This window comes from Cynoglossus semilaevis, chromosome 8 (assembly GCF_000523025.1).
Source record: "Cynoglossus semilaevis isolate Cse_v1.0 chromosome 8, Cse_v1.0, whole genome shotgun sequence".
NCBI lineage: Eukaryota > Metazoa > Chordata > Actinopteri > Pleuronectiformes > Cynoglossidae > Cynoglossus > Cynoglossus semilaevis.
In genome coordinates, this window is record NC_024314.1 from 2478569 (window position 1) to 2494057 (window position 15489).

At 39.1% G+C, this 15489-nt stretch overlaps 1 protein-coding gene across 1 annotated transcript in view; it reads right to left on the reverse strand.

Moving 5' to 3' along the window:
- Nucleotides 1-12306: 12306 nt before the first annotated feature.
- LOC103381576 (uncharacterized) overlaps nucleotides 12307-15489 on the reverse strand; it is a 5204-nt gene continuing 2021 nt past the window's right edge. The window contains exons 2-4 of the mRNA XM_025058025.1: nucleotides 14812-15482; nucleotides 14235-14444; nucleotides 12307-14153 (exon numbers count right to left, since the gene is read on the reverse strand). Coding sequence (XP_024913793.1) covers nucleotides 13966-14153; nucleotides 14235-14444; nucleotides 14812-15482 — 1069 coding nt within the window. The 3' untranslated portion in view covers nucleotides 12307-13965. The remainder of the gene's footprint in view (nucleotides 14154-14234; nucleotides 14445-14811; nucleotides 15483-15489) is intronic.

The following is a 15489-nucleotide window of genomic DNA, read 5'->3' on the forward strand; positions in this document are numbered from 1 at the left end:
ATCCCAATGGCTAAATCCCTGCTGCCACACCAACACCCCAGAGACAGTCAGTGACAGTCACACAGCCAACCATGTGTTCCTGTGCTGCAGAAATCTGCAGGAGTTTCCACAAAGTATGACAAAGAAACATCAGTGAATGACAACCACTTCACGTGACTATATCAAGGTGAAAACAGTGACTATATCAGGCCAATCACAAGCCCACACACACAGCACACATACATTTACACACAGTCACACACAAATTGCCATTAGACCTTCATAATTTACAAACAATGACCAAAAATGATGAAGAAATCTCTATTCCAGTATGAAGTAGTTTTTCATACTGTATGGAGTTTTTTTTCCCACACATTCAGATAAATGTTATAGATAATAAACAAGTGTAATGACTCCATTATTTTTCGCTTTTCTCAACATCAAAAACATCAACAAAATATGTCCTTAAATGACCATTTTGCCGCAAAGACTCAGTAACTTTTTAAAGGAACTTTCTCAAGCACTAGCCTTAGGTTGACTGTGCTTGAGAAAGTTCCTTTGTCCTAAGGCTGACAGTCAGGGCAGATGAGTGTGGACAGCACTACTACCAAACAGAAAAGATTTAAATCTCATTTCACAGAGAACTGCCACTAAGGGCTTCCAGATATTTTCTGACCCCAGCCTCAGCAAACAGTGTTTTTTTAAGGATCACAACAGCCACAGTGGTGAACAAAGAGAGAAAAACATGAAATGATTTGACCATCTGAAAACAATTTCCAATGAACAGAGGGAACACAGGGGTGGAAACATTCAGCCACTTCATTGCTGGAGGCAGCTATGAGTGACTTCTGTATCAACTCCAGAATTATCTTTTTATGCTATTTTTTGGAAGCATTTGTGACCATTCCTGAGGGCAGAAGGCACAACTGAAGAGTAATGAAGGTACCAGCTGAGAAGCTCAAGTGAAAATCAACATTTAAAATCCACATTTCTGTATTGTGGTTGGCCAGTATCATTTAATTTTCAACCTCAGGCCACGTTTGCATTATATACACAGTCTTTCCAGCCCCATACACTGTCATGGACTGCTCACCCTCACCCTCATCACCATTAGATTAAATAATCCAGTTTGATGAGGACACTACTTTACTCTGTCATCACTAATAATGATGGGACTGCACACAGGAGGGATTTTAACTACTCACAGCATGGTGGAATGACAACAAGCTGGTTCTTAAATAGAGCTGCTAGATTTTTTTTATTCTATTTTTTATTTTATTTTAACCATTTGACAGCATATAAAAACAGTAAGGGCATTACATACAGGTCTTAATATGTTTTCCAGACTTGTTTCACATCATCTCCCCAACTCTCTCCTCTAGTGTGAGCGTCACGTCTGATGCCCAGACTGAGTGTCAGAGCACGGATGAAGGTGCACGTGCTGTAGAACTCACGTGCAGCTCAGTATCAGACAGAGGCTGATGCTGCCTTCAAGAGAGTCATCACAGACTAAAAATAGTGAACCCATCGGGGTGGGGGGTGGGGGGGGGGGTAGAAGAGCTGGAGAGGCTGTAATAGAAAGCAATAGAAAACGTGTGGTTATTTTGAGCCCACTCCTCCTGTGTGCTGCATTCTAAGCAGGTGGTACGTCTTCCCCTGTGAAAATCCCTTCTGTCTATTTTTATTTGTTTGTTTATTTTTAGCTTGGTGCATTGTTGCTGGCTTTTACTTCACCAGTTAAAGTGTTCAGTCACATCATGACTCAGACACTAAGGTAGAATCCTAACACCCACACACACAAACACACACACACACGCAGAGCATTGTCACCAGATGCTGAATTAAAAGTAGTCTCTGAAGTGAAGTTTCGAAAAACATTAAAGCATAGAAATTCTTCCAAGTCCCCTGGAAATAAGAGGTTAAAGGTTACCTTAATAGACACCGCAGACAGACATCACTGCTACCATGGCAACATGAGGAGCTGCGTGGTCTACATCACGTGCAGGAACCCAGGCCATTCATAATCTACTTCATTCATTTTATCGTTTATCACTAATGTCATCAATCATTCATTTCCTCACTGCACAATCATTTTCCCACAACTCATTGAGGCGTTGGCTGCAGTTACACTGAGTGACCACGTAAAACAAAGGTCAGTGAATATGAAATGAACTATTCCCTCAGAACGTCACAGGTTATCGACAGCTACACGTCCAGTACACAGATACAGAGCCACTGGTTGTCACAGCCCAAAGTTACATGGTCTAAAGCCATAAAAAGCAATTATTTCTATTATTGATGAATCAAAGCAAAATATTTTTAAAAAACACTCAGTGACTAGAAAAGGATAAAAAATGTCAGTCTGTTCCAAACCATCGAATGCAATCTCTTAGTTTAATCCTTAAACTTATGGTAATTATTAGAGCCACAGCCAACGAGACGACACACAAGCTGCCTCCAACTGACAGGGAGACATTATTGTACTCAAGTACAAAAAAGTAGCTCTAAAGTATGAACAGGATTGCTCAGCTCCGTGGGCTGTTCTCACTTGGAATAGAACATCTGCCTTATTGTGACGTCTGACTAAAATACTCCACAGACGGGGGAAAAAATCTCAGACTGTGGGGGTTGTATATGAAAACAAAAATGGAACTACACTCAGTCCTGCCGTCCATTTTTTCCCCAACTAGTCAGGAGCCCTAAGGATAACCACGAACTACAAAAATGATAAACCATCTTAAACTACTTTTCTGACCAATGCCAGAGTTTCCAACTGTCTAACTGATTTTGAAGAATGTATTATGTGACATAAATGTCCATTAAGCATTAAGTACTGAGATCAAGGATATAACCTATATGGTTAGAAATGTAATGTGTTAGACATTTACAATATCTTGAAAACTAAGGACAATAAGACAAAAGTCAGTTTCATTCCAAGGTATAACTCCATATGATACTTCCTTTTAAAAGTAGCATCCAAATAAACACGAAACAAAGCCACAGCAGCGGCAGCCAGAAGGGAAATAACGGTATACAGTAGATACATATATACAGTACAGACATATATACAGTACAGACATATATTACGCAAAGCGTGAAAGATACAATAAACAAGCAGAAGCAATAATATAAGTGTACAATCATTTAACATTATTTGATCCTCTTTTTAATGTTCAGGTATGGTAAATAAATGTATTTACTATGTATTTCAAAATAATAAATAAATAAATAAATAAGCATGAATTAGCGGCATGTATTAATTTATTGTTGTATATGCAGCGCCATTTACCACAGTCGATTGAAAAAAATATATATATATACAAAACATACTTTCGTACTTACATAAATGCAGCCGACGTCGACGCATTTAACTCCAGGAAGAAATCCTGGAGCTAAACAATTTATTTAATAATACTTTTCACTTTAGTCTTAATTTTTCCAACTTTAGTGTCTCCAGGTGGGCCATCTGCTCGAATGTTATAACGTTGCACGCGGATATAAAACAAAATCCAAAAAGTTCATTATTCTGTCAATCAACTGCAGATGGGTTCCTGAATCCAGCACCTGCGGCTGTGACACATTTAAGGACCTGCAGGAAAACTCAGTACAAGTTAATTTAACAGAAAGTTCCGATGGAAATGTCATTAACATATAAACAGTGGCATCACGTCTCAATGTTATATCTTAAATCATCAACACTACCACATGTAAACACTAAGTATCCACAGTATTACTTCAACTGTGAAAAGAATAACACTCGTTTTCACTTGAATGAATCTCAAATACTGACTGTTCTATGTTTATGTTTATCATTACGTTGTCATGGGAACAGGTTACAAACAAACCGCGATGGAATTATATTGAATTAATATAGTCATTTTAGTGAGTTTTCTTTTAGTGTGTTTGTTGTTGTAATGACAAAACCAAACAAAACAGAAAAACGTTAAGTGTTTTAACGAATAACTATAAAAGTGTATATTGTTTCTTTCAAATCTATGGTAAAGAAACTGATAAGTTGTTAAACATTTTTGCCACATACTTTTATAGTAAAATGCTAGGCCAATGCAGTATAAATCCAGGTATCACCTAATTCTCATTCTTGTCTAAAAACAACTCTCCTTGGCAGTAAATCTAAATGAAGATGCTACACTTTATTGCTGCGACCTACTTTTAGACAATAAAAACTATTGAAGTCACTGCTGTGTTCCACAATCAAGACATTTATTGTACCCAGGACATCCAAAAACAACTTGGAGATTTCATAAAACTTAACAAGTTGTGAAAACCAGGGAGCGTGTTCAAATGGCCACAACCCATGAGCACTGTAAACAACCTCTATTAAGTGCAGAATATTTATATCCTGGCCTTGGGTTTCTGGCAGTACTCAAATCCCAACTGCCAGACCAGCTACTAAATAAGAAAAGAAAAAAAGCAGAGGTCAACTAGAAAACAAAGTGGAATGTCACTCATTGTGTTTTGACTCAGATACAGTACAAATATTAGATAAGATAAGGCTGCTTTATGAGTAAACGCACATGGACTGGGCAGGAAGAAATCATTGAGAAAAGGTGAAAAAATAGATACGAAAGAGTACAGAAAATAAAAAAGAACATCATCAAATCATTATAGCACATGGGATAAATATATACAAAATATACTAGACAGTCTGCTAGCTGTCGGTGAACCTCAAGCTATATGGGCAATTATTAATATCCAAATCACAGATTTTGATTTCAGCCCTCAGCTCCACGGCTCCCCCAGTGTTCATGTATTTGTGTGCGCATGCGCGTGTGTGCATGTGCTTGAACCATTTCTCGCTTCTATCAAGGTCCTCTATTTGGACATTAACCCTTAATCTGTCACAGTAATGTGTCTTGTCAAGGTCGTTCACTCTCAGGCACCGTTGGATCCCTTTCGTTGCCTATCACTTTATCTCACTTATTTTTATTTTACCTGATTCCCCACTCACCTCTCTTATTTCATTGTGTCCAGCCCTCATATCTTCCCATGTCACCATCATGCCCCTGGATTCTGCCTGTGCCAGTGACATTGCTTTTAAATTGCAAACAGTGTGGCGCAACTGAGCGACTATGAATCAATGTGTGTGACTTTTTTCGTTAAATCCAGGAATCCCTTTCTCCACCACTGCTTACGTATTTGTCAAACACTCTTAAATCATCCTTGCTCCCATCCTCTCTGACTCCTGGGCTCTTTTATGTGTTTTTTGTTTTTTTTTCCGGAGTGTCCCATTTGTCACCATCTCTGTCCTGTGCTCTGTCCCTCCACAGTTGCCCTTTCTGTCTCTCTGGAAAAACAGCTTATATGTTTGGGCTTCATCCCTTCACATCTGGTGGTTTGACTGTTCCTTTCACACATGTATTTGCTGCAGACAGAAGACACATTATGAATAATAACAGAAAGAATCGATTTGAAGGGAGAACGAAGAAACAAACGTCAGGTAAAATAAGGACAGTGATACAAAGATTGTCAGAAAATAGCTTTAGATTAGTCTGATGTGTGTTCACTGCTACATAACTGTAATGCTATACCTTTACCTTGACCAAACCTCCACTGGTGGCCTCTGAGTCAGGTTAGAATGTGCTGTCACTCAACCCTCTGCTCCCTGCTTTGTAAAAGCTTTTTCCACAATTGTAAGGAGTCACAAATACCAACCATCCTCCCTGAACATATTCCACGCTTGCAAAAAAGCAATACCATGTGTGATCAGTTACACGCTCCTGTTCTGCACCACTCAACAGTCAAAGTTTGTTCAAGTGAACTTTAGCCTCTGGGTGCCCTGTTCAGCCTGTTGTCCGCAGCATTCAAAATGTCCTTCTGAGGCAGGAACTAAATACGACTATAAATACTACGTAATGCTAATTGCTAGATACCAACCTACCAACCAAAACCGACAGTTTTGTCACAGCAGCTGTGTATTTTTTTTTTCATTCCTCAATGGAATGTCTTAGTCTCTGTAATTGTTACAGGTGGAGTGTGTTTGTACCATCAACATTGGAAAACTGCTGACTTCATTGACTTATGATACTACATCAAGCTACAAATGACTCAGTTAAATGTCTTTTGACCGTACTATCTACATTTGAAGCTCCTTCTTATGACGTGCAAATTGAGTTGGTGGTTATTTTAGAAAATTGTATATTGTGACCTTGTAGTTTCCAAGTGAGAACATTATGGAGCTCTTGATGATTGCTTGGATTCGTCTTTGTCCTTTGAGCCCAGGCTTTAATAAATAGAATTTCTAGCCATATTGAACATATAGGTTTCTATGTCTCAGTCCTTGGCAGCTTGGAGCGCTATATGCAATTCAATCTATATACAGTGATGGAAACTCTTTGAGTCCTCATCTCCTGGTTGGCACCTCCCATTTCTCCAGAGAGATTTATCTCTCCTCCCCACTACTTCTATTAACCATTCTTCATTGCTGACCAGCTTTAATGTCCTCCTCCCTGTCCCACATTGGACATTCATAACTGGATGAACAGCAGCACCACCCGGACGACGTGTGTGTTTTTATGTGGTTACTATGCATTCCACATACAGTCATTCAATTTAACATGCACATTTCAGATGTAATAAGGACTTTGGTGCTGCATGCCGTGATCCAGGCTTCATGTGAAATGTTTACATTAGGATTTTCACCTAATCCTATTGATATGAATCAATTTTCCATCCCACTCATCTCCTGATTCTCCTTTTTTGGCCTGTGTGCTGCAAACTTATCTGTTACATTTTTAACTGACTTGTCAGTTCAGCTACAGTAACTGAGCTATCAGATCAGCACACTGCGAGATAATGCAGCAGCGTGAAACGCTTTGCATGCACTACTCACTTCTTAACACCCGCAGTAGCAGCAGTGCCGAAAAACATTTATCAATTATTAAGATAAAAAAAAAAGAAAGAACAAATCACCCCTGAGAGTGAGACGAGAACACTGATAGTCGTCTCTCCACCTGTTATTACGTAAATGACTGAAGCTGCAGCCATTGGCTTAATTAGCTGATGTCAGCAAACTTAGGGCTCATTTATAAATAAATACTGTATGTCCTTTGCCAAATTGCATTCCTGTTCATACAGGAAGCTACAATGGCTGAGAAAATCAAGTCCTTATGAAGGACACAGAGTGATGACAAAGACAACCTCATACACTTAATGATTAACTTGGCGTGTTTTACACAATATCAACGTTCAATCACTGTTGCATTGTCACAAAGTCAGGGGTGAAGCGTGGCAACAATGCCACTGAAAACCAAAGGGCAGAAAAGAAGAAAAAACACATTTTAAAACTTGTTTTAAAATGTGTTTTAATGGTAATTTAAGGTATGGCAGCGTCTGAACTACACCTTTTAACAAATACACCGAGGACATTATTCACATTTTTGTTTTCCCAAAAATGTTTGGCTAAAAGGAATTGAAGAAAATATATAAAAAATGTAATTTTGCACTAAAAGAAACCTGTCCATGATTGACGTTCACACAGAACTCCTTTAAAAACAGTAGTAAATTGACTACACGGTGAGATAAATAGATGAATGTTGGCAGTATTCTGCCTCAAATTGAAAACATAAAATAAATAAAAATAGGAGAAACTAAAATTATAATTTATAAGGGTTCTGATGAAAGTCTTACACCAACTTTTTTGTTGAGTGAAAATTCTGATTGTCTTGGGATTATGTTGTTTTTCAGTTTGAATATTTTACTTATTTTATTTGGAATTTCTTCCTTAGGATGAAAGTATATTAGTTAAAAGCAATGAGCGACTGGACATAAATGCAAGCTGCTAATCTGTATGCCAAGTGCATTCCATGACAGTGAATGTACACTGGTGTGTGTGCATGTGTGTGAAGTTTTAATTAACTCTCATTGATGCCATTTGTTCTTGTCAGCTATTTCAATGGGCACCATTTAATCCTTTGGAAGTCTTAAAAATAATATTTAGATGTGGTTGAGCCCGCCGCCTACCGCCCGTCTTACCCATAATGCTTTGGCTTTAAATGACATTTAATTCCTCAAAGGTCCCTTTAGGAACATCCTGTGCATCATTTGACACCCTGTCATGTTTTTTTTCACTATTCCAATCTAAATTTTATGGCCATGTGTACATTTGTAAATCCTTCAGTTCATTTAAGATCAGTTTAATTCCCTCCTACACAGACTTCACCGCTTTTTCAAACCTGATGATTAATTTTCAACTAATCTCTTACACAAGTACATACAGTACAGAGAAACAGTTCCAGATGTGGCCGTGCCCTTGTTCCACTTCTCTGCCAACTGTGTAAAATCACTGATTCTGTTCTTCAGTTGGAACCTGTCACATGATTGGTTAAACTACTGTTTTTGTCTTTTAGGTGAGGACTGCTGGAGGAACAAGAGACTATAGCTGTCGTGCTGTGACTGAGCGCTATGCTCTGTCCTATTTTCCCACTGCACTTCTAAAATCTTCAACACTCACAGACATAGTTATCCTTGTTGTGTCCCAAAAATATAATTTAAAATAAATAACATTCAATGTCCATTGTTCATTTTTCTCCCTACCTTAAACCAGGTTGACAGGTCACTGTCAGAGTTAACTTGAATGCTATATTGCAATGGAATGTTGACCAATATCCAAACAGATCTTCCTGCACAGGGGGGAAAAAAGCATTCACAGAACAAATGTACATTAGTTGTCTTTCTTCTGTGCTGCAATGTCCAACATACACCTGATGGATGCAGCCCATAATTTCAATCATAGCCTTTTCTTCCCCCCTCACACTTGATCAGCACTGCAATCAAAGCTATAAAAATGTCCTAAAATGGTGAATTTCCTTCTCCAGTCTTACTTACTCAGCCTTGTAGCTATTGTCGCACCAACATATACCTTCGCTTTTTTGGTTTTTCAAAATTCACTTTTTTTTCATTGCAGTGACTTCTGAGATCTGCTTCAGACACAGCGTACAGCTGAGACCCAATGTCTAATTTCTTTCCCAAACACTCAATGATTCATTCATTCAATGATTAGACATTTTAAATTCACAACAGATCAGATCCATCAGGAGTGACGTTATACTTCATACAGTACAAATGTATCAGTCGGCGTTATCTCTGCAGTACGTGACTGGCTTACACATCTTCACGCATTTTCAATAAACCTTCTGACACTGTGAACTAATTATAGCCCAAAGTGAGTTTCTGCTATAAATCCAGCTCATGTTTCTTCCTGTTCTCCTTCACAGTAACAGCAGACTGCTCCTAAAATGGTTAAAGTATTTCTATAGTTTGTTTCCTTTGTTCTCATGACATATTTCCTCTGTGGGCCTAAAATGCTGTCAGGCTGTAACTTATGTAATACTGATGATGATGGATGGATTCCAGATACTCATGTGTACAAGGAGATACACAAAGCTACCAGTACATATGGATATAGTCCATCAGCAGGCAGCAGAGTTTGGCCATTGTTATTTCACCTTGTGAGTCATGACAGATTATGTTTGTTGTTGGAAACACTACACGGAGGTGGCTTTGTTTACATACTGTATGTCCATGTGGACAGGTCTGGTCAGATTCTGTGGTGAGTTAGAGAAAGAAAAATAACTTGAACTGTAAAACTGACAGGATATATTTATGATCTAAAATCCTAAAAACCTTTTGCACATTGATTTAGCTGATAATTTTATTTAAAAACGTAATGCCTTATATGATTCATCTTCGTGTACGGTCCTTTTCTCTTTGTGTAACATGATATATACTGTGAGTGCATGTGTACATTAAAGTAGGGGTGTCCGATATTAACTTTTTGCCAATCCGATATGCCGATATTGTCTAAACACTTAATTTTCTGACATTAACCGATACTGATATATGCCTGTTAATATTTATTTATTTATTTGTACAAACCATTGTATGAGTATGAGATTTATTAAATGAGCTGCAACACTGCCATCTAGTGACTCTCACTTTAATATACAGCCGTTTATCCCCAAAACTATTTTTAGAGCACACATCATTTGGTGAAAACCAGGCGTTGCGTAATCGGGTTTTCATTTTTATACCTACTAATATAGGTTGGCCGATATTATCGGACATCCCTTTACTAAAGCACTGTTGGTATTGAGTCATGTTAATGCTACAACGGACTATGAAACAATGGACACTGATTGGTGACTTAACCACAAAATTCCACAAAAACAGAACAGGGTCACAAAAGGCCCTTTTCATTGTGGGGTTTAGCAATTTTTAGGGGATAAATTTAGTTTTCTTTGACCTTTAATCACAAGTTGGAGTTTGTGAACAAAAAAAAGAGAAAGAAAGAAACACTGCTGTGTGACCTGTTGTCATCTGACTGAACCAATTCAGTCAGATGACCATTTCATCTGACTAAGAAGAACCAGCGCCTGTTTTCCTTTTTTAAACTTCCTGTCCTGAGGGCCATGGGTGAAAGTGACAATTGCTGGAGAAGACATTTAGAAAACAAACTAGTCAACGCATCAACCAAATAAATTTGGTTGCAATGCTTACAAAAGTTTAGATTTGTTTCACAGAGACCTTTTTTAAATTCCTGTTGCAACAACTTGTAATAATATTTTGAGCATTGTCTCATTGTCTGTGGATTATCTGTAGATCTAATGCAGCCTTGTCCAATGCATTTACAGGCCACACCCAACACCCGCCGCTGACCATCGATGGTGCTGCTGTGGACAGAGTGAGCAGCACTAAATTCCTGGGGGTGGACAACAGTGAGGACCTCTCCTGGACCACCAACATGGCATCACTGGCAAAGAAAGCACAGCAGCCTCTATGTTCTGCACAAACTCAAACGGACAAGTGTTTCACCACCCATCATGACCACATTCTACAGAGGAACACTGAGAGCATCCTCTCCAGGTGTATCGCTGTGTGGAGCAGAAGCTGCACTGACTACAACAGGAGAGCCCTGCAGGGCATAGTGAACACAGACAGGAAGATCATTGGTGCACCACTCCCCTCCCTGCGGAACGTATACACCACCCACCTCGCCCGCAAAGCAATCACAATTGGGAGTGATCCAAGCCACCTCGCACACAATCTGTTCAGCCTCCTGCCCTGTGGGAGGAGGTACAGGAGCCTCTGTTCCCGCACCACCAGACTCACCAACAGGATGCTGAACTCTCTCCCCTCTCCACCCACAGCTCCACCCAACAGGCTGCCAGGAAACTAGGAATCTGTGCCTCCACGCATCCTCAAGAACAGAACTCCCCAATGAACACTTGAACTCAGACCTCCCCTGAACCCCCCACTTTTCAGAAAAAAAAAAATCTGGATCTTTTGCACTATACTGCCATTTGCTCTGCTGCCAATACCTGATCACACTTGACTGCACTGTACTGTACATTTGTGTTTAGGTTTGCACTTTAATGTGTCTATGCAGGGGACAGTGTATGTCGAGTACATGTGAAGAACTTGTATGAATAAAGCTTACAGTACATATATACCACCTACTGTCAATTGATGAACTTAGCCCTGAGGCAATACTATAGTACAGTACTTACTGCTGCACTACTGACATCATCATCAAATGGTTTAAATGTTTTTGCTGCACTCAGGTTGTTTGCTGGTCGAATTATAAGAATGACTGTGAAGGCGAGGTCACAGTGGAACTTCTTCAGAGTAAAGATTACATCTGTGGCTCACAGACATCTCTAAATCTACACAGGCATGTCTTCTGGACCAACTAAATGTTACTACAACTGGTTTGTCCTGTTTTCTTTGACCACTGTGCACACTACTTGAACCTGAGTACCTTCTCACTGTGTATGTGGGTATTGTACGTGTGTGTGTGTACGTTGAAGTCCATGCATCTCAGCGTAGGCTGTAGTGCACTGGGTGCATTCCTCTAAATGGGGCAAAACTACTGTGTGGCATCTGATTCCACACCACTCCTGCAAGTCTGTGTAAACAGTGAGATGTAGATGGTTTAGCTCTGGATTAACATTTGAGCTGAAAGAACAGACAAATCCCTTCTCATCTCTGGTAATCCAGGTTTTCCTAATCCCCATTGCCGCTCCTGCAGATGAGTTTAAGGGTCTCAGTAGATTTCTGTCTGCATTCCCAGCTTTTCATTACTGCCTATAATTTGACGTTACTGTCTTTACCAGTGTCTGCCTAGGCTGTGGCAAATAAAACAACACCGTAGTGATTATACAACCAGTAAAATAAAATAAAATAAATAAAAAATAATTTTATATAAGAGCAGTTTGATATCATCAACAAAACAAGAATTATATAAAAAGAATGTAAATATGTTTATTTTAATAACTGACAATTACCTGAAGCCCTGCTGCTGCGGCCATAGCTTACGGCCGTTTCATACGACTATTATCCTTAAAATGTCTGTATTTGCATCAAAACAAAATGATATGGCTCATTTTTTCCCCTCTCTGAGCTCATGTGAATCACAAAGGCTAAAAATAAAAGGCTATAAAAAAATAACAGAAATGAAGCAGCAGCTGCCAATTACTGCCAATACAGACTTTATAAGACTTTGACATTCCCTGTTTTACTGTTTTCCCCCAGAATTTAAATATCAGCTCTTTAGGCTTTGAAGAAGAAAATGAGGCAATTTTAGAGAAACAGATGAAAAATGCTGCAAAAGGAATATTGTTCCAGCATCATTAGTAAATCACCAAACTTTGAATATTGTTAGGTTGTCTTTATTCCCCACAAACAGTGCACATAGGGATACAGTTTGTAACTTCCATTTTGTATTTCTTGCAAATTCCTTGCTTACATTTTCTTGGTAAAAAGCCACCAATCTTTATTTCCTAAAACTAGGTGTTGAAAAATTACCACAAAGTATATTAATAAATAAACGTTATTATAACAATCAAGCATATATTTATATATAAAGAGGACATTTGTTGATGAATAAATTAGAAATGTGGTAAACCAGTGCTTTTCAAAGTGAAATTGTAGATGAAAACATATATATTATTACATTATATTTAGAAAGGCCATTTGTCTACGTTTCTGCTTTTGCGTGTGCTCTTCAGTCAGCGTATGGGCGGAGCTTTTATACTCAGAGGGAAGGCCATAATGTTACACTATGAAAACCCCTGGTTTAAACACACACGTCTAAATTATCATCTAGTCAGAATGATATGAAACATAAATGTTTCCTTCCGAATGCAGTGCAAGTAGAGACTAACGCAGAAAGCTATGTATATATACAGGAAATATGTGTATCTACAGTAAACACCTTTGTTGCTCATTGGCTTTCTGATCTGAAAACTCATTTTTCATATTCCATTAGCCTTGTAGGTTGATGTCCAGTGATCACATTCTACATCTCACCTTATAAGAAGGAAGTTCCAGTTGCCAAGACCAGGAATCAAGGTTTCATTCAACTTCTACATTTTTCTTTTACTGTTCAAAGTTCAGTCAAGTGCAAATAAACTACAAACTACAACACAGGCTACAAAGGGATAGGTGCATTAATACGCCACAAGGACGACAGAACTGCAAACAATGGCTGCCACTATAGAAAGACAATCCTCAGACTGACAGATAGATGTCCTTAGCAACTCTCAACTGTGTGGTTATTAAATCAGACACAAAAAGTTTTCCTCATCATCCTGTGGTCCAGCCTGTTGTCTCAGCTGAACTGAAAGACGTCAATGTTAAACAAAAGTTTTGAAGAGCACAACTACGCTACGACAGCCCATAAATCATTTGAGGTACTTCCCACATTTACTATATGTAAACATAATTTGATTATAATTGGTTAATAATTCATATTTGTAAAAATCAATTTTTAATAAAATATTGGCTGTAAATACAGCCCTACAGTTTTTTCCCTGTTTTTTAGGACCATATTACAGTAATCAGTAAAGAGTTTTTAATGATCTTTGTCTTAAAAACTTAAAAAGTCAATTAAGCTCAAATGTGTTTTGTGAACCTGGAACATGCAATTTAAGCTGTTCATATCTGAAACAAGTTACACAAGGTATATGTTCACACCTTTGTTTTAGTTGCTCTCACAGGATTTGTTTTTTTTCCCGTTGTTCTATGTTTTCTTTTCCCCAGTTTTACCTTGGTGTCTGCCTTACGTCCAGAAACCTGCTGGGTTTTCAGCCACCACAGAACCTTCTCTCTTGACTTCTGCAGCTGACTCGCGTCTGGCTGTGACACATCTCTCTTATCTATGGAACAGAGTGATATTAAATCCATCAACAAGAGGTTGGAACTTTTTCAATTGCTCAGTCCTTACACAACCTACCCACCTGCTAAGAGGTCGTAGCAAAACTCCATGGATGCCTCTCGTCTGCTCCACTCTCTCTCCAGCAGGTCTTCCATTATTTTCAAAGAGCCAGTGGCTGCGCTAGCTTCACTTCCAACGTCTAGACTCACATTACACCGGTCATCATCCTGGCTCTGCGACACCTTTGTTTCCTTTTCTTTTGAACCCGTAGACGTACACCCAGAGCCACTGACTGGTTAAAATACAGTAGTTAGTGTTTACAATGCTGTAAAACAAGGCTTTATAAAACAACAGGAAGTAGAATATTAACTCCACTTATACTATAGCCGTGCCAACGTAACATGACTCAACAGGATTTTGACCATGGACAAGTTACACTGTTTAAGTTACACTGCAGTTGGAATGATATTTTGAGGGCGTGCAGGTGCAAAAAGAATGATTTTAAATGATCCAACTGTGTTTCTATTCTTTACCAGCTGTGCCAACTGTGCTAACTAAACTTTTATAAGATGGACGAAATGTTCCAACATTTTTCCTACAGGCAGTATTTGTTACAGCGCTCTCTGTGAAAGAAAAACAACTACATTTCATGTACCTACAGTTTAATGGTGAGCGCTTGCTCCTGTCTTCTCTTCGGACGTTGTAGTATTCCCAGTTTCTGCGGTTCCACTCAATGTTAAGCTGCTGTGAGATTTCCTTGGCTCTGGTAATGTCTTTCCCAGTTATTTTCTCACTTATCTCAGTCTCAGGCTGTGGCTCACCGTAGTAAAACCAACTGTTTCCAGCAACCATCTCCTCCATCTTCTCCAGCAGCTCTGTCACCTGATCACCATCTTTGCTCCTGTTGTTGATGACGTGATACCTCTTTTCACACTTCTCAACAAGCCACTGGAGAGGCTTTCCTTCACTTTCAATGTGCCGCTCAATGGTCTTCGTCCCCAAACTGTCCCCAAACGTGAACAGCAACATCGTATGTCTCCACACTCTGGGGCCAAACTGCCTCATGTTGTCGTTGATGACTCTTTTTTGCTCCACTGTGAAGGACGTGTCTAGTGGCACAGCCAACAGAATGACATTGGGAGATGGCGAGCACAGTGACACGGCCTTTTTGATCCCAGACTTCACAGCAGCAGGTGTGTAGATTGCTGGGAAATATTTCCACCATCCAGGAGTGTCTGCGATTGTGATTGTTCTCCCAGCCACCGTGCCCATTTTCTTGATTACGTTCATTGTTCTCTCACCAAAATGAAACTTCTCATCTTTTAGGATACTGTTTC